The sequence below is a fragment of the Solanum verrucosum genome, unplaced genomic scaffold (assembly GCF_900185275.1).
Source record: "Solanum verrucosum unplaced genomic scaffold, falcon-dt-bn FXZP01000176.1, whole genome shotgun sequence".
Classification (NCBI taxonomy): domain Eukaryota; kingdom Viridiplantae; phylum Streptophyta; class Magnoliopsida; order Solanales; family Solanaceae; genus Solanum; species Solanum verrucosum.
The window spans coordinates 2,548,673-2,575,592 of record NW_026020412.1 but is presented as its reverse complement, the minus strand read 5'-3'; the positions used below and the strand labels follow the sequence as shown (position 1 = coordinate 2,575,592).

The 26,920-nt window shown below is 36.8% G+C and overlaps 1 protein-coding gene across 2 annotated transcripts; it reads left to right on the top strand.

Moving 5' to 3' along the window:
* Positions 1 to 10,639: 10,639 nt before the first annotated feature.
* LOC125840644 (glycerophosphodiester phosphodiesterase GDPD4) lies at positions 10,640 to 25,496 on the top strand. 2 transcript variants are annotated; one of them, XM_049519620.1, is made up of 9 exons: positions 10,640 to 10,853; positions 10,936 to 11,022; positions 11,095 to 11,192; positions 11,844 to 11,904; positions 12,123 to 12,203; positions 12,461 to 12,553; positions 16,859 to 16,948; positions 24,607 to 24,734; positions 24,847 to 25,496. In XM_049519620.1, exons 1-9 carry the CDS (start codon positions 10,671 to 10,673, stop codon positions 25,013 to 25,015), a joined length of 990 nt encoding a protein of 329 aa, XP_049375577.1. In that variant the 5' UTR covers positions 10,640 to 10,670; the 3' UTR covers positions 25,016 to 25,496. The 2 variants fall into 2 exon arrangements, with proteins under 2 accessions (XP_049375577.1, XP_049375578.1); XM_049519621.1 differs by having other exon boundaries at positions 11,840 to 11,904.
* The last annotated feature ends 1,424 nt before the right edge of the window (positions 25,497 to 26,920 follow it).

The window sequence follows — 26,920 nt, the reverse complement described above, 5'->3', positions numbered from 1 at the left end:
AGTAATCTTAAGAGTTCTATTTTCTAGTTAATTAACAACATTTGTAATAGAAATTGATCGCTTATCTAATGTAGGAAAAATGATGTATGTTAATATCTAATTGACAAAGTAGTTTATAGAGAAGAATATCGTAGTTTTGGAATAGTATTGTCCATGAGGCATAAATTATTATTTTTAACTCTGAGCTATGTGGTGTCTCTAATGGTTGTTATGTATTGTATTGTATTGTGGCGTGTTGTATTGTATAGCATTGTATTGTTTTAATGAATACAGTGTTTGGATAGATTGTATCATTTTCCGTCTTTACATAATGTTACACATCCATAATTTGGATGATAAACCTACAACAAAAGTGAAGTATGGGTAGCAGTAGTGTACGCATGATTTTTTTTGTTGACATTTAAAAAAATATATAATAACATTATATTAATAAAAATTACTTAAGACGTACTAATAAAGTTATGTGTGCCAAATTGACTAACTGAAAAGTAAAGCAAGTTTCCATTGGTAAACTACTTATTAAGGTAGTGCTTAAGAATTTTTTCTAAAATAAATTTTAAGGAGACCTTGTTTTCTAATCTTTGGAAAGTATAGGTCAGGCTTCAAAGCCGAATGAACCATTACCTTGTGTCTAGTAATTATATCAAGAATATCATTGGGATCCCACAAATACAATCTGTTACTTTCACCTGAATCTTTCGATTCTCTACGAACAATTTCTCTTCCCATATCTCTAATCAGATTTTGCAAGCTCAATTGATTGGATTCATTTATTGTTGCTAACCTCTTCTCGATCAAGACATTAATTCCGATTTCAGGGAAGAAACCACAATTGCTGAGGACTTTGGAAATATCTTCCGTGTCCCATCTTTCCAAGAAACATACAATATCAAGGAATGCTTCTTTAGTTGTATGATCATGGAGCCCATCATAACTTATTTTCAATTTCTCTATTATTGAATCATGAGGGATTTGCTTCAATCTCCCAATGAAACTTTCCACTCTACCATGCTCATTCTATATAAAAAGGATCCCCAAACTTCAAGTGCTAATGGAAGCCCTTGTGCATATGTTACCAAACTTTCAAAGATCTCCACAAAGTCTTCTATAGGGAGGGGATTCTCGAAAGCATGCCAACAGAAAAGTTGTAGACGTTCACGTTTGGTCATACACTTGACCTCATATTTTACATCACCTGTAGAACATTTCAGCAAGTGTTCCTCCCTGGTGGTAATGATAATTCTACTGCCATGACCAAATCAGTGCTTCCCTCCCACTAATGACTATACATTTCCAACATCATTAACCTCATCAAGGACAATGAGAACTCTTTTTTTTTTATTGAAGCCTTTGTTTAATCAATTGTGTTCCATGGTCGACACAACTGACTTCAATTTTTTTCCTGAGAGTATCCTTGAGAAGCTTTTCTTGCAAAGCAGCCATGCCGCTATCCCCCTTGAACCTAGTGATCCAACACTAAGAAAGGAGCTACCATCGAAATTTGGAGAAATTTGGTTGAAGATGGATTTTGCTAAGTTGGTTTTACCAATACCTCCCATGCCCTAGATTCCAACATATATGGCATTGCTTGACACAGTCCATGACAACTTATTTATTAGTTCACTGACACGATAATTAATTCCTTCTGGATACCTTGCAATGTCCATATATTTGTGGTTTACTTTACTCAATACCTCCTGGATAATCACATCAATGAACTTTGCTTCATGATTGCAGAAAAAGAAAAATGTAAAGTAGTAGTAAAACAATATGTGGTTCAATCAAGCCATTAAGTAATAAAATTTTACAGGAATGTAAGAAAAAATATGAGAAAATAGCCGAATGACACTTATTATCGAATTTCTAACTACACACTTGACTATTTCACGCTGTCAAAAATATTAAAACTTAACTTTATTTTTCTTTTCATAAATATATGTGTTTTTATCTTATTTCTATTTTCTTTTCTTCTTCATAGCAACTTAGTAGAGCATCCATGCAAGCCATCAAATTTCATCACCACTCACCATCCTGAAACCACCACAATCACTACGTCAATCATCACACCATAAGACGTAGATAGAAATCCCACTCCAACTCTCCACAATCAGGAACTATCAAGTAAAATATTTTACACGCATTGTCAAAATCAACGATTAGCCATCAAAACACCATTGAAACACCACTTTAAAGCTAATGTTGTTAGTAATTTCTATTTTGTGGACTCACATATTAATATATTATATGTAGATATACTATCATTATAGTAGTCCATTGTATGATCTAATAAAGTATTAAAGTTTGGGGATTTAAAAGTAAATATCTATTCATATGAGTTTATTTTAGATAAAGTGAAAACAAATGAACATTTTCTTATGTATGATGATTACTTATTGAAAAGGTACCATTTATATCTAAAAAGACACTTTAGAATACTTTAAAAGAATTTGGTCCATAAATCAGAAGATACGTTGATTTTCTCTCTCTCCATCTAAAAAATAGAACACAATAAAAGCAATTTTCAAGGTTTAGGTTAGTTCAGTTTTCATTCTTATAAATTATTATCTCTGTCTAATGATTTACTTATGATTTGGGTGAATTCTTTAAAGTTTTCTAACAAATGTAACGAATTTTTTTCAGTTTAAAAAACTTATTCAAACAACTTCATAACGATGGAGATTCCTAAACAAAAAAAAATCAAAATATCTTCACCAAAAAAAAAAGATTTTTGACAAGCAAAACTCATTTTTTGGGTGAATCCTATCATTTATGCACTTATGCTTCTTGCATAATCATAAATTCAATAATAATTTTAGATTTGGTGAATTAATAAGAAAAAAGGAAAGAAAAAAAGTTGGCATATGGGTATGCTCAGGTATTTAAGGAAAGAAAGAAAGATGAGTGAAAGAAAAAGACTATCAAGGTATGTGGTATATTCTGGAATTGAAGTAAAGAAGAGGAAGTAAAGAAGAGGAAGAGAAGAAAACAAAAGAAAAATAGGATAAAAAAATAAATCAAAAAGGAGAAAGAGTTAAAAAAAATTACACATGTCAAACACGTGGATTTCACCAATCAACATAAATGTGGTTATGACATTTTAAGGAGGTGATAATTTCAATTTTAAATAATTCAGGAGTTAATAGAACCCAGTAAAGTATAACACTTTGTTGGATGATTGTTATGTATTGTTTCATAATGTATTGTATTGTATTGTATTATGTTGTATCATATCGTACTATATTCTCTTCTAATGAATATAGTGTTTAAATAGATTGTGTCATTTGTCATCGTTACATAATGTCACATATTCATAATTTGAATGATAAACCTACGAGAAAAGTAGGGTACAAGGTAGATGTAACATCTCGCAAATTGAAATAACTAGGAAGGAGTTAATAATTGGAAATAGTCGTTTTTGGAAAGAATGAAAATTTGGAAATTTTGTTAAGTTAGAATAAGTTGAGTTTTGGACAACTTCAAACGGCCATAACTCCTAACTCAAGATGAGTTAGGTGTACTTCCAGATATGGTATGAAATCTCTTGGAATAATCTTTTCAACGCCGCCGATTTTGCGCGATTCCGAGTTCGTATGAGAGAGATATGACTTTTGGAAGTTGGGTTGTTTGAATAAGGAAAGTCCAATCCGGATTTGGAAGGGTAGTTTGGTCTTTTTCATACCCAATTTAATTAATTCGTTTTTGGTAATATTTCTAAGGGTCTCAATTGAAATTGGTCAGTTTACGCTTTTGAAATTAGAGTTAGGGTTTTTGGGGAAAGAACGCAAGAGGAGAAGAAAGGAGAAAAAAGCCAAGATCGTCGTTCGTAAGAATTTCGCTTGTGGATTTCGTCAAGGGGTGATCCTTACGAGGTATGTGAGATCACATAGCATTGGTTTAGTTCACCCACGTGTCAATCATGATACAATTCAGCGAAGTATTTTAGATTTGAAAGTAAATCCTTTGAGTTCTTGATGAAATTCGTTTGAATTCTTGTGGGTTGTGTTGTTGGAGTTTTCTTGAGATTTGATTCATGTTTTTGGGTGTAATTTCGAGTTGAATCTGGTATATATTGAGGGTATGATCGATTCTAAGTATTTAGGGAAAAAACTAAGTGAAATTAGAGTGTTTAGAGATGAAAAGCGAAGAAGAAAATTCAGGATTTTCTAGGAAAGGGGTTGGGGCGTCGCGCCTCTCAGTGCGCCCCAAAACAGTCCCTGAATGCTGGGCTCTAAAGCGCCGCGCCATCCAGAGCGCCCCAACTTGGTCTCTGAATTTCAAGGGCTGGGGCGCCCCGCGCCTCTCAGAGCGCCAAGGACGCCAGTTCTTCCTATTTCTTCCCCAACATTCCGTACTAGTTCCTTAGCAATGTACCTATGTTTTCTAGTTGATTCCAACTCTCTTAGGTACATATAAATATCATGAAATCATCCATAAACATGAGATCATGAACCTTGAATCCATAATTCAATTCAAGGAAAGTTAAGAGTCAAGTCTAGAAGTTAAGAAGCAAGTCAAAGAGAAGTTTATAAAGTTTTCAAAAGTCTTTCACAAACATTTTAACTTTGTTTTAAGACTTAAAGTTCAAGTTGAGTAAATAGTAAAGATTGAAGTTCATTTCTTCAAAGAAGTATATGGGGAATATGTATTCCCAAAGAGTTTTAAAATGTTTTCACATTAAGCAAGAAAGGGAACATCGATTCCAAGAGAGCTTTTAAGCTAAGTTTTGAGTAATTATCTCAAACCAAAGAAAGAAGTTTGTTTTAAAAACATATGAGTTAAGTATATTTTGGGAGTAGTATTGAGCACCGATATGGGGTTACGAGTTCATATTAACTCAAGTCTCCATAAACCATGTAGCCATCATGGGTAGTAAAGATCATACTTTTTAGATGAATCTTTAAGTGTGTTTTTAGCATAAACTAGTGGATCAACTTAGTTAAGCGTTCTTTATGACAATAGAGTATAAGACAGTTCTGACAACGTGGGCAAGACGTTGTATCACCACTTGGGCTCATAGTGGTGGTTGTCGGTTAGAAAAACTCACACAGAAACTATATTACTTTATTTTATGAGTAAAGTTGAGTTTGTTATTGCATTTTCTTTAACGAACTAAGTTGTTTTCCACTATTTTTACAAGCTTTCTATATATTGCATATGCTTTATTGCTTAATAATGAGTTAAGTTATTCAAGAGTTGAGTAAAGTCAAGGTAAGTGTTCCTTTCAGATTCTTTTCAAGCCTATGTTGTGTTTAGCATTCCAACTCGCATACTCATACATTTAATGTACTGATGCCAGTTGGCCTGCATCTTCTTATGATGCAGACGTGGATAACTAGGATTATCACACAGCGCCTCGTTGATCCAGTTAAGCACTCAGAGTCAATTGGCGAGCCTCCTTGCATTCCGGAGGACTCCTTTTGCTTTGATTTCAGTATTTCATTGTTAGGATGATCGGAGGTCTTGTCCCGACATTCCTCTTTGTTTTAGAGGCTTCATAGACAGTTAGTAGTTCAGTTGTCTTTACATTATCATTTCATATGTTAAGTTTTGAGCTACCATTTTGGCCAAGTTGAATGTTGACTTTTAAACATTCTAAGTAATTTTATTTAACAATTGAATAAGTGCATTTGATCATTGCAATAATGCTTAGAGTCTTCCACTGAGTAAGTAAGTCAGGCCAAGGGTTCGCTTGGGGCCAACAATGATTCTCGAGTGCCAGCCACGTCCGGGGTGTAGGCTCGGGGCGTGACAAACTTAGTATCAGAGCACAGAGTTCAAGAGTCCTTGGGAGCCTATGAAGTCATGTGTGTAGAGTCCTAGTTATTGGTGCAAAGCGCGCCACATCTATAATTAAGAGGCTGCAACACTTAAGAAAATTTCTCACTTCTTTCACATTCATTTCGTGTGATAGAGTTAATCTCTATAAAGTTTCTTCCAATTCGTGCTTGCGTGTGTCTTTCAGATCATGCCTCCACGAAGAATTGTCAAAGGTCATTCGGCTAGAAGGTATGTTGAACCACAGGAAAAAAGGGTACCTAATGCACCAGAAGTGCAAACCCAAGGAGAGGTCACCAGTGTTGAGTTCCGTGAGGCCATTCAGATGTTGAGCCAAGTTGTGACCAACCAAGCTGGGCAACGGAGAGAGAATCATCAGGAAGTGGCTGATACTTCTAGAGTTCATGAGTTCTTTAGGATGAATCATCCAAGCTTCACAGGTTCAAGTGTCAGCTTTAGACCTAAGGGGGAGATGACGAGATGAGAAATCAAGTCAAGTGCTTGAGAATAAGATAGTAATGAGTCCCAAAAAGTATGGGAGATATCTTTTCAGAAGTCTATTAGTAGTGAAGTGATGTTAAAAAGAGAAGGCTAATGATCCATGTGCAACAAATTGAAGGGGACAAGCTGAGGGATAGAGAAGAGTTTAAGAATAAGACGGCTAAGATATCAGGGAATGAGTCCGGGCAACAAAAGAGTAATGTGAACCGGTCTTGTTTCTAACATAAGCAAAAGGGACCTGCTCCATCATCTGCTAGTGCACTTGCACCTAGAAACAAAGGTGAGTATAATAGTCAGAATTTCGAGAATTTCAGAGCTAGACCTGCACAGTCACAAGGTAGTATGGCACAAGGGGGTACTAAGATTCCTGTATGTGCTAAGTGTGGTAGGAACCACTCAGGTATGTGTCGTGATGGCTCCACTAGATGTTTCAAGAGTGGCCAGAATTGTCATTTCATGCGAGAATGTTCAAAGAACTAGAAAGGTAATGGGAATCCCAGTCTTCTTCAGTTGCTCCGCCAAACAAAGTTGCATCTAGAGAAGCTACTTTAGAGGCAGGCGGAGGAGGAAACTGTCTTTATGCTGTCACTAGTCGGCAAGAGCAAAAGGATTCACCAGATGTTATCGCTGGTATGATCCAAGTCTTTAACTTTAATGTTTATGCTTTACTAGACCTAGGAGCAAGTTTATCATTTGTAACTCCTTATGTTGCTATGAATTTCGATGTTATACCCGAGCAACTTAGCAATCCCTTCAGTGTTTCCACACTTGTTGGTGAGTCTATTCTAGTAGAAAGAGTCTATTGTGATTGTCCCGTTTCCATCAATCACAAAGACACCATGGCTGACTTAATTGAGTTAGACATGGTAGACTTCGACGTCATTCTAGGTATGTACTGGCTTCATTCCATTGATTGTAGAACTCGAGTTGTCAAGTTCCAAATTCCTAATGAGCCAGTCTTAGAGTGGAAAAGTAGTTCAGCAGTGCCTAAGGGTCATTTTATTTCGTACCTTAAGGCAAGAAAGTTAGTTTCCAAGGTGTGTGTCTATCACTTAGTCCGGGTTAATGACTCTAGTGTTGATATACTTTTTATTCAGTCAGTTTCAGTAGTAAGAGAGTTTCTAAAAGTCTTTCCTGATGATCTTCCCATAGTCCCTCCTAAGAGAGAAATAGACTTCGATATAGACATTCTTCCAGATACTTGTCCTATATCTATTCCGCCATATAGAATGGCACCAACAGAGTTGAAATAGCTTAAAGAGTAGTTGAAAGATCTCTTAGAGAAAGGTTTCATTCAGCCAAGTGCCTCACCTTGGGGCGCTCCGGTCTTGTTTGTGAGAAAGAAGGATGGTTCCCTTAGGATGTGTATAGATTACCGTCAATTGAACAAGGTTACCATAAAGAATAAATATCTTTTTCCAAAGATTGATGATCTTTTCAATCAACTTCAGGGTGCCACTTGCTTCTCTAAGATAAACCTCAGATCAAGCTACCATCAGTTAAGAGTAAGGGAATGTGATATTCCAAAGACAGCTTTCAGGACCCGTTATGGTCATTATGAGTTCCTGGTTATGTCCTTTGGTTTGACCAATGCGCCTGCAGCATTCATGGACCTTATGAATAAAGTATTCAAGCCTTATTTAGATATGTTTGTTATTGTCTTCATTGATGACATACTAATCTATTCATGGAATGAAGAAGATCATGCTAGTCATCTCAGAATAGTTCTCCAAACTCTAAAGGATAGAGAGTTGTATGCCAAGTTCTCTAAGTGTGACTTTTGGCTTGAGTCTGTGGCATTCTTAGGCCACATTGTGTCTGGAGAGGGAATTAAAATTGATACTCAGAAAATAGAGGCAGTGCAGAATTGGCCTAGACCCACATCTCCAACTGATATTAGGAGTTTCTTGGGTTTGGCTGGCTATTATAGAAGGTTCGTAGACAGGCTCTCATCCATTTCATCCTCTTTGACCAAGTTAACTCAGAAGACAGTGAAGTTTCAATGGTCTGAAGCTTGTGAGAAAAGCTTTCAGGAATTGAAAAAGAGGTTGACTACTGCCCCAATTTTGACCTTACTAGAAGGTACTCAAGATTTTGTGTTGTATTGTGATGCATCTAGAGTTGGTTTTGGTTGTGTATTAATGCAGAATGGCAAGGTTATAACTTATGCCTCCAGATAGTTGAAAGTTCATGAGAAGAATTACCCAACCCATGACTTAGAGTTGGTTGTAGTAGTATTTGCTTTGAAGAAATGATGTCATTATTTGTATGGTGTTCATGTTGATGTATTCAATGATCACAAGAGCCTTCAATAGGTGTTCACTCAGAAAAAGCTTAATCTCAGACAAAGGAGGTGGTTAGAATTACTCAAGGATTATGACATGAGTATTCTTTATCACCCAGGTAAGGCTAATGTTGTTGCTGATGCTTTAAGCAGGTTGTCTATGGGTAGTACAACCTATGTTGAGGAAGAAAAGAGAGAGTTAGCGAAAGATGTGCATAGACTTGCATACTTGGGAGTTTGACTAATGGATTCCACAGAAGGAGAGGTAGGGGTGATGAATGGGGATGAATCATCATTAGTGTCAAAAGTAAAAGAGAAGCAGGACCAAGATCCCATTTTGCTTAAATTAAAGGCAAATGTTCATAAGCAGAAAGTTATGGCTTTTGAACAAGGGAGAGATAGTGTATTGAAGTATCAAAGCAAATTGTGTGTACCAAGGGTGGATGAACTCCAAGAGAGGATCATGGAGAAAGCTCATAGCTCCAGATATTCCATTCATCCGGGTTCCACAAAGATGTATCGCGATTTGAGAGAGGTTTATCGGTGGAGTAGCATGAAGAAGGGCATTGCAGAGTTTGTTGCTAAGTGGCCGAATTGCCAACAAGTTAAAGTAGAACATCAAAGGCCCGGTGGTTTGGCTCAAAATATAGAACTTCTAAAATGGAAGTGGGAGGTCTCGCAGGCAGCATGATTCTATTTGGGTGATTGTCGACAGATTGACAAAATCGGCCCACTTTTTACCGGTAAAGACTACCCATTCAGTAGTAGAAGACTATGCTAAGTTGTATCTTCAAGATGTGGTAAGACTTCATGGGGTTCTGGTCTCCATTACTTCAGACCGAGGTGTGTAATTTACTACACAATTTTGGAAGTCATTCCAAAAAGGCTTGGGTTCAAAGGTGAACTTAAGTACCACATTTCATCCTCAGACTGATGGGAAAGCAGAGCACACTATTCAGACCTTAGAGGATATGTTGAGGGCGTGCGTGATCGATTTCAAAGGTAATTAGGATGATCACCTACCTCTCATCGAGTTTGCTTACAATTATAGTTACCACTCTAGCATCCAAATGGCTCCTTATGAAGCTCTTTATGGGAGAAGATGCAGATCTCCTATTGGATGGTTTGAAGTTGGTGAAGCTGGGTTGATAAGACCAGATTTAGTTCATCAAGCTATAGAGAAGGTGAAAGTGATTCAAGAGAGGTTGAAGACGGTGCAGAATTGTCAGAAATCCTACACTGATGTTAGGATAAGGGGAGTTAGAGTTTGTCTTTTCTCATCCATTTTATCCTTTTTTCTACTTTTTCTTTTTCCTCACAACTCTTTCTTGCATTTCTTTTACTTGTTATGTTAACTCTTAATATAATTTTACTTTTGTATAATATTTTTTTTTTATTTTGCATTCAATATTTACAATAAAATTTGATTATTTCAAATTTGCATTGTGTAGACTTTGTTTAGAGAGATATATTGCCTATCAAGAATTTTCCATACTCAAAATTTGAACTCGAAATCTCTAGTTAAGCGAGAAGCAACATCATCCTCTGTCCCATTATTTATTTGAGGAAAAACCAAAATGGATATGTCAAAAAATTTAAATTTAATTTTTTGGATGAGTTTTAAGAAATTGAAGAAAGTGGTTGAGTTATAATTACACATGCATATAAATAATTAAAAATAATGATAATATAACAATACTAATTAATTAACAAATATAAAAAAATTAATTTAAATTTTTCGACACACCAATTTAGGTTTTTCCTCAAGTAAATGATGGGGCAAAGGATGTTGTTGTTTTTCGCTTAACTAGAGGTTTCGAGTTCAAGCTATGAGTATGAAAAATTCTTGATAGACAATATATCTCTTCGAACAAAGCCCTTATCAAATTTTAATACAAATATCGGATACAAAATAAAAAATTGATAGTAATAAAAAATGTCTCTACAGTAGAAGGAAAGTAAAGCTACAATAATATGAACCAATAAATAAATAAAAAAGTCAGGCCAAACGAGTTTCACTGCCGGTGGATTTGCAATTTCTGTAGAAGAGGACGGCATTTTTGTGCATCAACCAACAGATATTGAGAAGGGGAATTTGTTGAATAGAAAAATGGAGAGGCGGCAACAGCGCCGACTCCTGTTGGAGAGGCATGGCCTCTTGTCCCGAAAGTTTAGCCCAAAGCTCAGAGTTTTCACTTCCAGAAAGGTCTTCAGATCTCTCCTCATTGTCCTCGCCTTCATCGCCATTCCTCCCCCTATTTACTTCCATCTTCGTCTCCGAACATTTCAGAAGGTATATCCTACTCTTTCTTTCTACATTTTTGGGTGTGCAATTTTTGTTCCCTAACTATTTCAAACCTTACATAATTGTGCAGATGCAATCACAGAAATGCAGTTGGCTACGGAGTCTTCCTCTGGTCTGTGCTCATGGTGGTGATTCGTCCAAGGCCTTCCCCAACACTGTAGGAATTCTGTATGCAAAATTATTCCCAACTTCATTATTTGGAATTCTGATTATTGTATTGTTCATGTAGATGGCTGCATACCGAATTGCTCTTGATTCTCAGGCTGACTGTATTGAAATTGATGTTTCTCGTTCTTCAGATGGTGTATTGTTTGCCCTCCATGACCGGTATGTGGGCTTAAAACTCAGGGATACCATTTGTGACAAAACTTTAGTAGTTAATATATGCATTGAGCCATGAGGTAAAGGTGGTGCCAAAAGGGTTGACCGATCAAATGTTTTTCCCAAATAAGTATTGCTACTATAAATATTTATTTTATGTGGAGAAAGGTCACATGATGAAAGCAAATGATTTTTTGGACAAAAGATCTACCTTATTCAATCCAAGAATTCCCATGAGAAACATAGTTTGAAGTTGTAAAAGTATCTGTAAATGTGAAGTAGAGTAGGACGAATACATGCTGGCTAGTGGTAGGAACCTTGCATGTTTAAGAGGCCCGTTAAGTTGGTATTTTCTTATAAAAATGGAAGTTGATATTTTCTACCACATTAAAATTGAGCTTCATTGCATAAATTGTCCTCTACTCGAAACATGTGTTTTTCCTCGAAATACGTGTTTTTTTTGGATTTTCCTTGCATATTTTGGGTCAAAGCTGGCTATACAACCTAAGATTTGGTTCAATGCTTCATAGTTTAGAGCCATTTCCTGCAAGAAGATAAGATGACACATAATTCACGACATTCATTTGTAATTTTATTATAACAACTGTTTCACTGTTTTAGTTGTCTGGAGCATTGATTTTCACATGTCGCAGGCAGGGATTTGCAATGGATAACTGGGAACAACAATTCTAAAGTTTCATACCTTAGCTCAAAGGAGGTGGGAACTGATAGGTGCTCAATTTTTTATTTACTTAAGTCTGAAGCAAGTAGTAGATTGTTATTTCTCCATGTCCATGTGTTTCAAATATTTGATTTAGTAACACCTCGTAATTTAATAGCTCTATTGCATTTTTTATTTTGCTTCTGTCCAACAAGCTGGCATACATCCTATTAAAGTTGATGTTGAATGGGATTATCTTTACTTTGTACTTGTAGATTAAAGATCTAGATGCAGTTCATCAGCTTAAGTTGGAGCATCATGATCTAACTGTTCCAACACTTGAAGATGCATTAAAGGTACTCGGAATATCCAAGCTTGAATAGTGTTCTCATGATTCAGGCCCCTTCTTTCATTCTCGTCTCTCAAGAAATAAAAGTCACTATTTTATCTCCCACTAGTGTGTAATATTTGTAGAAGCTATTAGAGATGTTCATGTTGTCCATTGAATTTTATTGTTATAACAATATAATAGCTGCATAAAATTCCTTTTGTTGTTTCCAGTAAAAAGGCTTTCCCACTATTTGTTTAATAACTTGGCTTTAATTTCCTTTAGTTGATATCAGGTTCCGTCCGACAAGTAATTCTTGATGCAAAAGTTGGTCCACCGTTGTATGAGAGAGAGTTTGCAAAGGATCTTCTTTCTGTTGTAAGTTTATTAATCTCATTCTTCCAGATAGTTACCATACTGGCCAACAAGTTTGCTTGAACATGTATGATATGGTTTCTCTTGTTGGTGGAAACATTAACCTATGTTAGGAAAATAGATCTTGGGCCTAATTCAACCAAAAGCTAGCTCAAGTGGTGAGGATTGTCCAAGCCATACAAAGACTCACCCATCCCTTTTACCCTCGATGTAGGACTCTTCACTCTAATACTGTGTTATGATATTGGGTCTAACTCAACCCCTAAAGCTAGCTTCAGAGGTGAGGATTTTCCAAGACATATAAAGACACCACCCATACCTTTTTTACCCTCGATGTGGGACTCTTCACAGCCTAGTTGTGAATCTATATAAGATGGAGACTTGCAACCCAGCTGTTAATCCAAAAAGTTCATTTCTACTTCACTTCTTTCTTCTTCTGTTTTTTTCTCTTATCTTTTGAGCTGAGAAAGAAGATGAAGAAGTTCATTTCTACTTCTTCTGTAGGACCAACTGATTGAGACATGTAATATGGTCTGTCTTGTTACCTTTAACTTGCGAGTAGGAGGAATTTCATGCTTTTCTATGGATGTCATCCCACTAGAAAAGTCAAAAATATTTGGCTAGTCACCATGCATGATCAGTTTACCTGTAACTGGGAGTTTATTAACATTCTGTCTAGAGAGAACACACACAAGCAGAAGTTCAATATCTTGTCTCTCTTAGCCGTTTGGTGCAACATGGAGAATGTATATGACATAGACAGCTTTTTAGATTTTTTTCAGTTATTTCTCAGACTGGAGTAGATAGGAGCTGAGTTCTTTCGGAAGGTTCCTAGAATATAGAAACTGAAAAACTTGTGCGGATCCTGATTTACCCATTGCACAATCTTTGTCCTACTTTATTCATATAAACTGCTCACTTACTTTTCAGAAAGGGTTAATTAGCATTCTGACTTTTGAAGACTGCTAATTGATTACATGTGGTTCTAAAAAAAGACAAGCTAGTACATGCTTCAATTGTTGTTATTGGTACGAATTATAGGATGGTGTATGCCACCGACTGTGTTGTCTAGAATTGCAACTTAGCAACAAAACTAACATACCCAGTGTAATCCCACAAGTGGGGTCTTGGAAGGGTAGTGTGTATGCAGACCTTAAGGTTGAGATGTTGTTTTTGATAGACCGTAGGCTCAAGTTAAAGTAGTACAAAGTAGTTTGAATAAAGAAAACAACATGAATGAAGAAGCCAAGAAAACAAGCTAAAGAAAGCATGAAAATCATACTAAAACATAACAATCACTACCACAAAATAATACGATAATCGAAGTGCTAGAAACAATATGTAGTAATAGAAATGAATAACAAGATTCTCCTAGAGTAATACTAATGAAAGACTAAGCAAGACAACTCTCAATTACCTAACTAACCCTTTACGCTAATTTGTGTTCTCCATAATCTTCTATTTGAGGTCATGTCCTATTAAACTGGAGCTGTATCATGTCTTGTCTATTTATCTCTCCCCAATACTCCTTCGATCTACATCTATCTTTCCTATAACCATCCATAGCCAACCTCTCACACCTCTGCACTGGTGCATCCTTGCATCTCCTCCTTACATGCTTGAACCATTTAAGTTTCGCTTCTTGCATCTTATCCTCCATCGACGTCACTCCTACCTTATTCTGAATATCTTCATTTCTAATCTTATCTCTCTTAGTGTGCCCACACATCCAACTCAACATCCTCATTTCTACAACTTTTTCAACTTTTGAGCGTGGGAGTTCTTGACTGGCCAATATTTTGCTCCATACAACATAGCCGGTCTAATCATTACTATGTGGAACTGGCCTTTAATTTTTTGTGGCACCTTTTTATCACATAAGACTTTGAATGCGAGCCTCCGTTCTATCCACCCTGCACTAATACGATGCGTGTGATATCCTCGTCGATTTTCCTATTACTTTGGGTTATAGACCCAAGATACTTGAAACATCCTTTCTTATGGATGACATGTGAACCAAGCCTCACTTCCACAACATTCTCATGTGTTACTTCATTGAATTTGCACTTCAAATATTCTATCTTGGTCTTGCTCAACCTAAACCCTTTAGACTACAAGGTTTGTCGCCAAGCCTCAAGCTTAGTGTTAACTTCGTTGTGAGTCTCATCGATCAAAACTATGTCATCTGCAAATAATATACACCATGGCACCTCACCTTGGATACGCTGAGTCAATTCATCCTCACCGAGGCAAATAAAAAAGGGCTAAGAGTTGATTGCAACCTTATCACAATTGGGAAGTTTTTTGAGTCCCCACCCATTGTCTATCTGGGTCTTGACTCCATTGTACATGTCCTTAATCGCTCTAGTATATGTCATAGGAACTCCTTTAGCCTCGGGCGCTTCCATAAAACCTCCTTGTAACCTTGTCATAAGCTTTTTTTAGGTCGATGAACACCATGTGAAGGTCCCTCTTCCTCTCCCTATATTGCTGCACTAGTCTCCTAACTAGATGAATGGCTTCTGTAGTTTAACGCCTCGACATGAAACTGAATAGGTTTTCAATCTAGACACGCGCCTCTTCACCTTCATCTCCACCACCCTCTCCCAAACCCTCATAGTGTGGCTTAGTTGTTTGATACTCCTACCGTTGATGCAATTTTAAATGTTTCCCTTGTTCTTGTACAATGGGATCATTGTACTCCACCTCCATTTTTTTGGTATTTTTGATGTCCTTAAAATGATATTAAACAACTTAGTCAGCCATTCCATACCTTCCCTGTTTGCACTTTTCCAAAATTCTACGGTAATCTCATATGGTCCGATCACTCTCCCCCCTGCGCATCCTATGAATAACACCATTAACCTTTTCAACCTGTATACACCTACAATACCCAAAATCGCAACACCTTTCGAAATGTTCCAAATCTCCTAACACAAGTCTTTACCCTCCCTCGTCGTGACTAGCCTATACAACTTCTTATCTTCGCCCTTTGTCCTCAAGCTCTACATATAAACATTCAAAACCTGTTGTTTTTGTCATTGAAACCGCGAACTTTGCCTCCTTTCTCATCATCCTATACCTTTCCTTATTCATTCATTTCTTCTTCTTGTCCTGACTCTCTACCAACTTCACATAAGCCAATTCTTTTGCTTTCACTTTCCCATCCTTATTCTACCACTAATCCCCTTGATGCCTACCAAAGTTACCTTGGGAGACTCCAAACACCTCTTTAGTTGCTATCCAAATGCAACTACCAATCCTATCCCACATACCATTCACATCCTCAGTCCTCCCCCATTGCCAACAACTTCTTCTCCAACTCCTAGTCATTGGCCATTGTCAAGCTACCTTATTTGATCCTTGACCATTCATCCACGACCCTGCTCTTCTTCGTCCTCTTGATCTCCAAATCCATCTCCTAGAACTTGTGTTGAATTGTGAGATTCTTACTCAAGATAACCTTGCAGTCTTTACAAAGACCACTATCATATTAGAGCAAGTAATCTTTCTGATTTATAGCCACTGCACTATGAAAAGTTGCCAAATGCTCCTCCTTCGCGAAACTCAATTTGGCTACCACTAACCCAAAAGCTTTTGCAAAATTCAAAACTGCAACTCCTCCTACATTCCTATCCCTGGAACTAAAACATCCTTGCACATTGTCGCAACTCCTTGGGGTTGACCCGATGTGTCTGTTAAAATCTCCTCTTTCGAAAAGCTTCCCCATGCGCGACATACCCCTGATCATCTCGTTCAAATCTTCCCAAAAGTGTTTCTTGTCCTCCTTGTTCAAGCCCGCATGTGGCGTGTAATTGTTAATAATGTTCCAAGTGAATCCTCAAATGACTAAATGACTAACTTAACTGCCATCATTATGTTGTTCCTCCTAGCCTCTACCATTTGGGACTAACTGAACCGCCATCATCCTGCTGTTGACCCTCCTGACCTCTACCACTTGCTCCCTCAACTCCTCAACTAGCTCCCTATCTACCAGAATGCCTACTCCATTCCTATTCCTTGCACTTCCTGAGTACCACAACTCATACCCATTCACATCCCGAGCCTTAGTTCCTACCCATGTGGTTTCTTGGACACAAGCTATACTAATCCTCCTCTTCATGAGAATCTTCACTATTTCTATGGACTTTTATGTTAACGACCCTATGTTCCAAGATACTACTCTTAGCCTCGAAGCTCCTGTAACCCACTTACCACCCCTGACCATTTCAACTTAAATGTAATGTTTTATTTTTATGTTACTGAGGTTTGTGTTTGTGCTCTCACTCTTTTATCAAACTTTTACAGGTTGACAATACAGGCTGTAGAAATTGCCTTGTATGGGCTAAAAGTGACAGTTTTTCAAGAGATGTAATGAAACTGTCATCAGATGTTATGGTAATATCTAGTTTTCTTCTTCTGTTTTGAAGAACACAACTTCTCAGTTCCTTGCATGTCACCCATTTTATAAGTGGCTTTGGCAATTGATAATACTGGTCTGTGGTGATGCTTTTCCTTGTCATGCAAATAGAGGAAACTGTATCTAAAATCTCATTTTCTTGACCTTATTTTGCTAAATTTCGCTTTAACCTGTGAAAGAATGCTGGGTTAGCTCAATCCAGCCGTACTTGCACCCTGAGTGCGGTAGGAGAGGTGGCAATCCAAGGAACAAGTTCAATGAGTTTCTAAAGCATCTTTTCAGTGAGCGCTATGTGTCACACCCCTATTTTTCCCAAATGAAAGTTTTGAAAAAATGGTTTTCTAATTAAAGTGACTATTTTTTTTTATTTTTTTTTTATGACAAGGGAAACCTGCTGCCACTACCCTTTGGGTGCGCCCAGGGTAACCCCCGCTCCTATGCAATAACTCGCAAACCACACAGGAGAGATAACCCACACTAGGCAAGCCTGGTGCGACGAGCTCGACCCAGAAGGCAAACCCTTTGCTTTCGCAAGCAAGGGGTTTCGAACTTGAGACCTCCAACATGGAAGTCCCAAGCTCAAACCACTGGGCCACCCCGAAGGGTTAAAAGTGACTATTTTGAAAAGGGATTATTTTATTTCAGAGTCACCACTTGAAATTACGTTTTGGTGTTCCAAGTCACCTTATTGGAAATTAAGTTTTGGTGTTACAATATTTAACAAGGTACTCAAATTTATTAAAATTGCAAGGGAAATCGTAACTGAGTTAAAATCAAAGGATTAAACGAGACATGATATTAAATCTTTGGTTGTTGTTCTGTGAGATAGTCTTCATTTACAATATCAAAAAATCTAAACATAGTTACAATTTTTTTTATCCAAATTTAATCAATTACTAAAAAAATCAAGTTTTGACATGTTTTTCTTTATCATTAAATTTTTTGCAAGACACGCATAACATAATACAATTTTTATTCGCAGCCTAATAAATTCCTACAAGAATAATAAATTATTATAGACATAGTGAAACTATTTTTTTTATAAGCGGGTGATAAATTACAACAACAACAACATACCCAGTGAAATCCCACCAAGTGGGGTCAAGCGGGTGATAAATTAATACAAGAAAATACGAAAGACAAATCAGTAAGATTGAAACATTTCTCCAAACTTAATTGCTTCAGCGACGGACTTTCCCATTTATGCAAGCAGGTAATGAAAGTAGTCGAGCACTTGACTTTGGATGAAAACATCAAAAAATTCATAATCTCTCATTGGCGGTTTGACTCTAGCTGCCTGCTCTCTTTATTTTATGGAATATTCCCTAAAGCTTTCAGTTGATTTTTTCTTCATATTAGCGAGAGAATTGCAATCCAGAACAATGTCAATATTATATTGCAATTGTTGGACAAAATCCTGAGCCATGTCGTCCAAGACATGCCAATGAGAAATATCTTGATCGATGAACCATTCTGAGGCCACCCTATCAGTCTTTCTCCAAAGCAAGCCATAAGGAGTTCTTCTTTTCCTCCTGCTCCCCTTAGTTGATTACAAAATCTCTTCAGATGAGCTACTAGGTCACCATGACCATTATACTTGTCGAACTTGGGTGTTTTGAACCCAATAGGTAGGTGAACATGCATAAGTCCTTAAATGAGACACTCTTGTGCCCTCCTAGTCTTTATATTTTGCTCTAGACTCCTCATCTTTTTAGCAATTTCTCCATGTTCCTTGTTCTTAGTAGTTTCCTAAACCTCAACAGGGGAAGAACTATACTGATTAGTGTGGTGGTAAGACTGAGGAATTTTAAGAGTCAACTTAGAGGCATTACTTTGGTCTTGTTGATCTTTGGATGGAGGATCATCGTTTGGTTTTGTTACCAGTATTGGCTGGGGGATTGTATTAGTCTGTGTAGTATGCATAAAAAGTAGATTATTCATCATGGACGGATTCAACGGGCATACCGCGGAAGTTCCAGCAGTTCTGGACGTGTTAACATATGGGCCAAATCCAGGTGTAATAAACTGGGTCACTTGCCGAGACTTGGATAAGAAATGACATATTTGCATTCAGATATTCACAAATTGAAGATGAAGGAGCTTGTCCATTCATCCAAGCTTCGTACAGTTCATCCCTTTGTCGTCTCAACATCCTTCTTCTACCGATACTGATATTTGTGAAACCATCTGATTTTGGACTTCCTCATTATCTGACTCTATTCTGTCTTTGCGGGTCATTTTCACTTTTCCTTTTAACCTTGTGTAGTATGGATGAGATGCCAACTTAAACACAAACCAACCACCTTTAAACTCTCTTTATAAAAAAAAAAACAAACGTGTTAGGGTTTAGTGCTTTGCAAATATTAATCACACGTATGTTAATGCACCTAAATTATTTCCATTTCTATAATGAGTTTCAGAAGGCTTTTATGTTTCATCCCGTCTTTAGATGAATTTATTTTAACGACTCTCTTAGGTCTTTTAGTCTCATAATTTACTTATTTGGGTACCTTGAAAGTATTTCGATCGAACCCGTTGAGGCTTGCCTACGTATCATGTTGAACATGAATCAGATCATTACGTAGTTCATGGAGGGAAAGTGTTTGAGCACAACATTTATTTAACTAGAAGAAAACATTATTCAAATCCAAAGTATTCTTAAAACAAATAACCAAAATAAAAACACTTAAAATTGCAACAAACTCGACGAAATGAAAATAAAAGAAATAACAATAAAAAGAGGCCCTCTCTAGGAGTTCTGGATCATCAATTTCCTCCTAGGCTCGAATAGACTTTGAACAAGGCTTTCAATAGATGTGGGCTAGTGCACGCGTATGTCGACATAGACTCTCATCACTCCGATGGAGATAACCACCATAGACATCAGTTAAGTTCTCTGTGAGTTGGAGCACTTGTCCTTTGGCTTCCTCCATATTATGACAGTTTCGCAACCAATCTTGAGTAGTATCGATCGTGTGGTTCAAATTCTCTTCTTGTGCCTGAAGCTCTTCGATTTGGTCATGAAGCTCGTCTCGCTCTCCCATCCATTGGTTTCTTTCGGTCGCAACTTCTGCTTGATATAATGTGAAATGATTCGCTATATTATCCCTTTCTCGTTCCATCAAAACTTTTAATTGATTCTGCAACCTAGATTGTGTGTACATTAATAGGGTTTTCTCTTTTATAAACTCATCCTCTTGTCGCTCCATAGCGCCTGTGACAATGCCCAAATCCTCATGTAATGTTTGAATGGTGGAACGATGTTCTCTCTCAATCCGTTGCTAAATCATCCTTACTCTAGCTTTAGATCTTGCATCATATTGGGCCAACTCTTCTCTAACATTCTCAAGGTCATTAGTCAGGACATCTAGAGTAGCCTTGTAATTGCCTTCAACCTCGAGTCGAGCTTGTTTGATTCTGGCCTTGACTTCTGCCTCTCGATCTATGGCTCCCTTCCCCGGCCTTTCTGGCATAACCTTAAGTGGGGGTTGATCATGAAACCATCATAAGTATGACTAGTCCACCTCATCCTTGTTGCGATCCTCCACCCTGTCAAAGGGACTTGAGAGTATACATCCTCCCAAAATCTTTAGGTATGAGTTTCGCCCCAACATCCCTCTTGGAAGTTCAGAAATACTTAAGATTTGGGGAGGATGCATACTCTCAAGTCCCTCTGACAGGGTGGAGGATCGCAACAAGGGTGAGGTGGACCACTCATACTTGGGATGGTTTTATGATCAACCCCCACTTAAGGTTATGCCAGAAAGGTTGGGAAAGGGAGCCATAGAAAGAGAGGTAGAAGTTGAGGTTAGAATCAAACAAGCTCGACTCGAGGTTGAAGGAATTACAAGGCTACTCTAGATGTCCTGACTAATGACCTTGAGAATGTTAGAGAAGAGTTGACCCAATATGATGCATAATCTGAAGCTAGAGCAAGGATGGTTCAGCAATGGGTTGAGAGAGAACATCGTTCCACCATTCAAACATTACATGAGGATTTGGGCATTGTCATAGGCGCTATGGAGCGACAGAGGATAAGTTTAAAAAAGAGAAGACCCTATTAATGTACACACAGTCTAGGTTGCAAAATCAATTAAAAGGGACATAGCGAAGCATTTCACATTATATCAAGCAAAAGTTGCGATCGAAAGAAACCAATGGATGGGAGAGCAAGACGAGCTTCATGACTAAATTGAAGAGCTTCAGGCACAAGAAGAGAATTTGAACCATGCGGTCAATACTACTCAAGATTGGTTGCGAAACTGTCATATGAGAATATGGAGGAAGCCAAAGGACAAGTGCTCCAACTCACAGAGAACTTAATTGATGTCTATGGTGGTTATCTCCATCGGAGTGATGAGAGTCTGGGTCGACATGGGCGTGCACTAGCCCCACATCTGCCGAAAGCCTTGTTCAAAGTCTATTCGAGCCTAGGAGGAAATTGATGATCCAGAACTCCTAGAGATGGCCTCTTTTTATTATTGTTATTCTTTTATTTCCATTTCGTCGAGTTTGTTGCAATTTTAAGTGTTTTTATTTTGGTTATTTGTTTTAAGAATACTTTGGATTTGAATGATGTTTTCTTCTAGTTAAATAAATGTTGTGCTCAAACACTTTTCCTCCATGAACTACGTAATGATAGTTCATGTTCAACATGATACGTAGGACCTCAACGGGTTCGATCGAAATACTTTCAAGATACCCAAATGAGTAAATTATGCGATTAAAAGACATAAGAGAGTCGTTAAAATAAATTCATCTAAAGCCCGGATGAAACAGAAAAGCCTTCTGAAACTCATTATGGAATAATTTAGGTGCATAACATACGTGTGATTAATATTTGCAAAACCCTAACACGTTAGTTTTTGTTTATAAAGAGAGTTTAAAGGTGGTTGGTTTGTGTTTAAGCTGACATCTCATCCATACTACAAAAGGAAAATCGAAAATGACCCGCAAAGACGGAATAGAGTCGGACAATGAGATGGTTTCACAAGAATCGATATCCTTAGAAGAAGTAAGGATGTTGAGACAACAAATGGCTGAAATGTACGAAGCTTGGATGAATGGACAAGCTTCTCCATCTTCAATTCGTGAATATCTGAATGCAAATATGTCATTTCATATCCAAGTGACCCAGTTTATCCACCTGGATTTGGCCCATTTGTTAACACGTCCAGTACTGTTGGAACTTCCGCAGTACGCCTGTTGAATCCGCCCATGATGAACAATCCACTTTTCATGCATAATACACAGACTAATACAATCCCCCAACCAACACTGGTACCAAAACCCAACGATGATCCTCCATCCAAAGATCAAGGTTATGCCTCTAAGTTGACTCTTAAAATTCCTTACTCTACCACCACACTAATCAGTACAATTCCCTGTCGAGGTTGAGAAAACTACTATGAACGAGTAACATGAAGAAATTGCTAAAAAGATGGAGTATGGAGCAAAATATAAGGACTAAGAGGGCACATGAGTGTCTCATTTAAGGACTTATGCATAGTCACCTACCTATTGGGTTCAAAACACCAAAGTTCAACAAGTATAGCGATCATGGTGACCCAGTAGCTCATCTGAAGAGATTTTGTAATCAACTAAGGGGAGCAGGAGGGAAAGAAGAACTCCTTATGGCTTACTTTGGAGAAACAGGGGTGGCCTCAAAATGGTTCACCGATCAAGATATTTCTTATTGGCATGTTTGGGACGACATGTCTCATGATTTTGTCCAGTAATTTCAATATAATATTGACATTGTTCTAGATCGCAACTCTCTCACTAATATGAAGAAACGGGAAGCTTTAGGGAATATGCCATAAAATGGAGAGAGCAAGCAACTAGAGTCAAACCGCGAATGAAAGATCATGAATTGATGTTTTCCTCCAAACTCAAGTGCCCAACTACTTATATTACCTGCTTGCCGCAATGGAAAAGCCCTTTGCTGAAGCAATTAAGTTTGGATAAATATTTCAATCTTACTGATTTGTCTTTCTTATTTTCTTGTATTAATTTATCACCCACTTATAAAAAAAAACTAGTTTCACTATGTGTATAATAATTTATTATTCTTTGTAAGAATTGATTAGGCTGTGAATAAAAAATGTATATGTTATGAGTGTCTTGCAAAAAATTTTATGACAAAGAAAAACTTGATTTTTTTAGTAATTGATTAAATCTGGATAAAAAAATTGTAATTATGTTTATAATTTTGATATTGTAAATGAAGACTATCTCACAGGACAACAACCAACTTAATGTCATGTCTCGTTTAATCCTTTGCTTTTAGCTCAGTTACGATTTCGCTTGCGATTTTAATAAATTCGAGTACCTTGTTAAATATTTGTGATATTAACTTCATTTAATTGCGCTTTGATGGGTTTGAATATATATTTTATTGGTTTTATCTAAGTTTTAAATCTTTAAGGTCACATATTTTTGTAACTCAAGTTCCATTGTTTAAAAAAAATGAAAAGAAAGTTTTTTTTAAAGAATAAATAGCATAAAATAAATTAGATAAGTTTAATTGTGTCGAATTGACAAGAGATGAATAAATGACCTAAAACTAAATATTTTTTTAAGTTTGGAAAAATGAAAATGTTTCGTAAATGTGTTAAAGATGCAAGATACAAACAATTTGTGGCAAGGTTGGAAAACATTGCTACCAATACACCACATGTAAATTAAATAAGACAGTTTTTAATGAGTTCTTTTTATTAGAGAAGAAGGATAAATAACTTTTTTTTAATATTAAGCTAATAAATATAATGTATTCAAAATTATCTTAAGTCAATAAAGCAACTGTGTTAAAACCACGGGACTCGAGGGGTGCCTGACACCTTCCTCTCGGTTAACAGAATTCCTTACCTAGACTCTCAGTTCGCAGACCAATAAAAATAGAGTCAATTTCCTTTTGAATAGGGGTTCAAAAGTGACTTGGAACACCAAAACTGAATTTCAAGTGGCGACTCTGTATAATAAATAATCCCTTTTCAAAATGTCACTTTAATTGGAAAATCTCTTCTTTTTTTCAAAACTATCAATTTGGAAAAATAGAGGGGCGTGTCTATGGTTGCTCTCTGTTTAACTTAATACTAAATCAGAAATTGTTTTGCATAGAGTCGATTGCTATTCCTTAAAATAGTACTCTCCATTCCAAATTAGGTGTCTTATGTGGTTTGGAAACGACTATTAAGAAACAAATTGGATGTAATATCCTAGTTGAATGAAGTGGGGGTGGGGGGTTGGGTTTCCAAAAGTTAGGTAAAGTTGATTTTTCGAAAACATTGAGTACTTTTAGAACGAAAGTGAATCCCATGGTGTCTTTTGGATAATTGTATGAAGAAAAAGTATTGTCAATGACAGGAAAAACCTCCATGAAGGTGGAGTTGATTTTGGGACAACTGGAAGTAGAAATTAAGACTTAATTTGGGACAGAGTAATACTTTGGCTGATCTAAAGCTTAAAACTAAAACAGTGGTTTGACTAGCATACACTAAATTTGGTGTAGGTTTACAAACTCCTGTTGCATCATAAACTTGCAGGCTGAAGTGTTATCCCTATATATTCTGTTCTAGATAAGTTGGAACTGATTGTAGCTTGTTTTATGTGAGGGTGATGTGTGGTAGTTCTGCAGGTAGGTTACATTGTCATGATAGACCCTTCAACAGGAACTAGGATGAAGTTATTAAGAATGAGAGGTGCTGCAGTTGTTGGTGTTTACCATCCTTTAATTGACGAGCCTCTCATGAAAATTCTCCAGGGGTATGAACTTAATCAGTTACATGGTGCATGATGCATCATAACAGCACTTGCTCTTGATGCACAAATGCAGTTATCTAACCTTTATGATTTATGCTTTTCTTAATTGCAACAGGAGGAATAAAAAGGTTTATGCATGGACTGTTGATGATGAGGACTCCATGAAGAAAATGTTATTTGAGCGGGTGGATGCTATTGTTACAAGCAGTCCTTCTTTACTTCAACGCCTTATGCAAGACGTGAGGACACAATGCCTCGCGGAAGGTTTTTCTTTGTCCCCTTGAGGACAAGTTATATTATTCAAAAAATAGGTCAACTGAAAAAATTTGAGCTCTGCTAGTGGAATGGGAAAAGTAAACCAAGGATTGCAAGCGAGAAGAGGCCTGAGTTTTACATATCCAATAAATCATTTGCCTAAATAGTTGGTTTTAGAAGACATAGAAGGACGGACATAGGATAACAACACCCATCAGCTAACGAATACAACATTAAGTGTTCTTTTCTCGCGTTATCATCTTTACATGTTGAAGTAGCGCCACATTTGACCGCTACATGTGGATCGATGCTGGAATATATTGCAGGATTGAAGCTTCGGGAGAGATTGCTGATAGATATTGTTAAAATGGCTTCGTGAAATGTTAATTTTAGACTGTTTGCAGGCAGCAATTTGAAGTTCACTAATGAAAAAGGTTGGCGTTAGTATAAGTTCCTGACAGACTGGGCCTTAGATCAGCCAGTGTTATTGCTGTAAAGGAGATTATTGTTGTACTACTATATAATCAGAGGCGAAGCCAGGATTAAGAGTTTGGGGGTTCTAAATTTCGTTAATAACGGTCTATCAATCTTGTTAGGGGTTCACAAATTAATATACATATATATTTAATTATTTTCTAGTACAAATATAGGGCCACAAAAAAGCTACTATGTTCGTACGAACCCATGAACCCTACCTAGCTCTGCCTCTGACTATGTTGTTTAAGCAAATTATGCCAGTTCTTGGTAAGCTATGCACTTGATTTCTAGTTCATCTTTTTATCAGAATTATTATGAAGGATATTTTTTTATCTATCAGTTCCTCTTCTTATTCCTAAATTAGTAGATGAACGGCTTTTTCTGGGGAGGATTTAACTCATATATCAGAGTGTTTTATTTATCCTATAATAGCAGGTTACTTGTCTTATTGGTCTTATCTTTCATATTACTAATTTCCTTAATTATGAATAACTACTATTTTTCAATTGACTATTAATGTATAGAACTTCAACTCTTTGGGAAAATAGACTTGGGGCTTATTTGGATGGGTTTATAAAAAGTAACTTCTAAGTCATATAGAGGGTATCCTACTTTTGGCTTTTGATTTATTTTTTTAACCTTTTTTTGCTTAAAAGCACTTTTTAATCTTTCCAAAATTAAAAAAAGTGCTTAAAAGTCAAAAAACATCTAAAAATAAGCTAATCTAAATGGGCACTTACACTATGAAAGGTTCTGTACTACCACAAAATGCGGGCATTTTTGGAGCAGATGGAACCTTGATGGTTGATGTAGAATATTTGGCAAGTGAATGATATGTATAATGAGTAGTTTGAAGTAAGTTAAAAAAGAGACCAAGAGGATTCAATCAACTACTACTAGACACATAGGTCTCATATTCAAATCATACCAGAGATAAAAAAAAATAAAATACTAGGTAATACCTTCTCATCTGTTCTGTTTTGGTGAACAATTATTTGGTACATGTTGGTGGTGGGATTGACATGTATCCTGTGGTATTGACCGGGGTGTGCACAAGCTGACCTAAACATCACACGACTTGTAATGGCGTATCTGAAGATAATCACTTACATCCTATAAAATGTATAAGTTATTGAGACACCCTAAAATGTATAAGACTCAACTTCTCTAAATTTTGCATTGAAGTGTTCCATACCTATTCTGATGTCCTGTAAGTTCACTCAGAAAATGATATAATTGAATTTGTTAGGTGGTTTAAGGACACATGAGTTAGATCTTACGAACAAAATAATAATGAAATGAATCACTATCTATAATGATGAGACATAATGAATATAAAGCAAGAAAAATGCCGTTGCAACTTACAATTCTTGCAATAGTTGGGTGTAGTCATAGTTGATTTTTATTAATTCTCCCTTATTTACTCTTCCATTCCTAACATTAACGCGTTTTGGAAA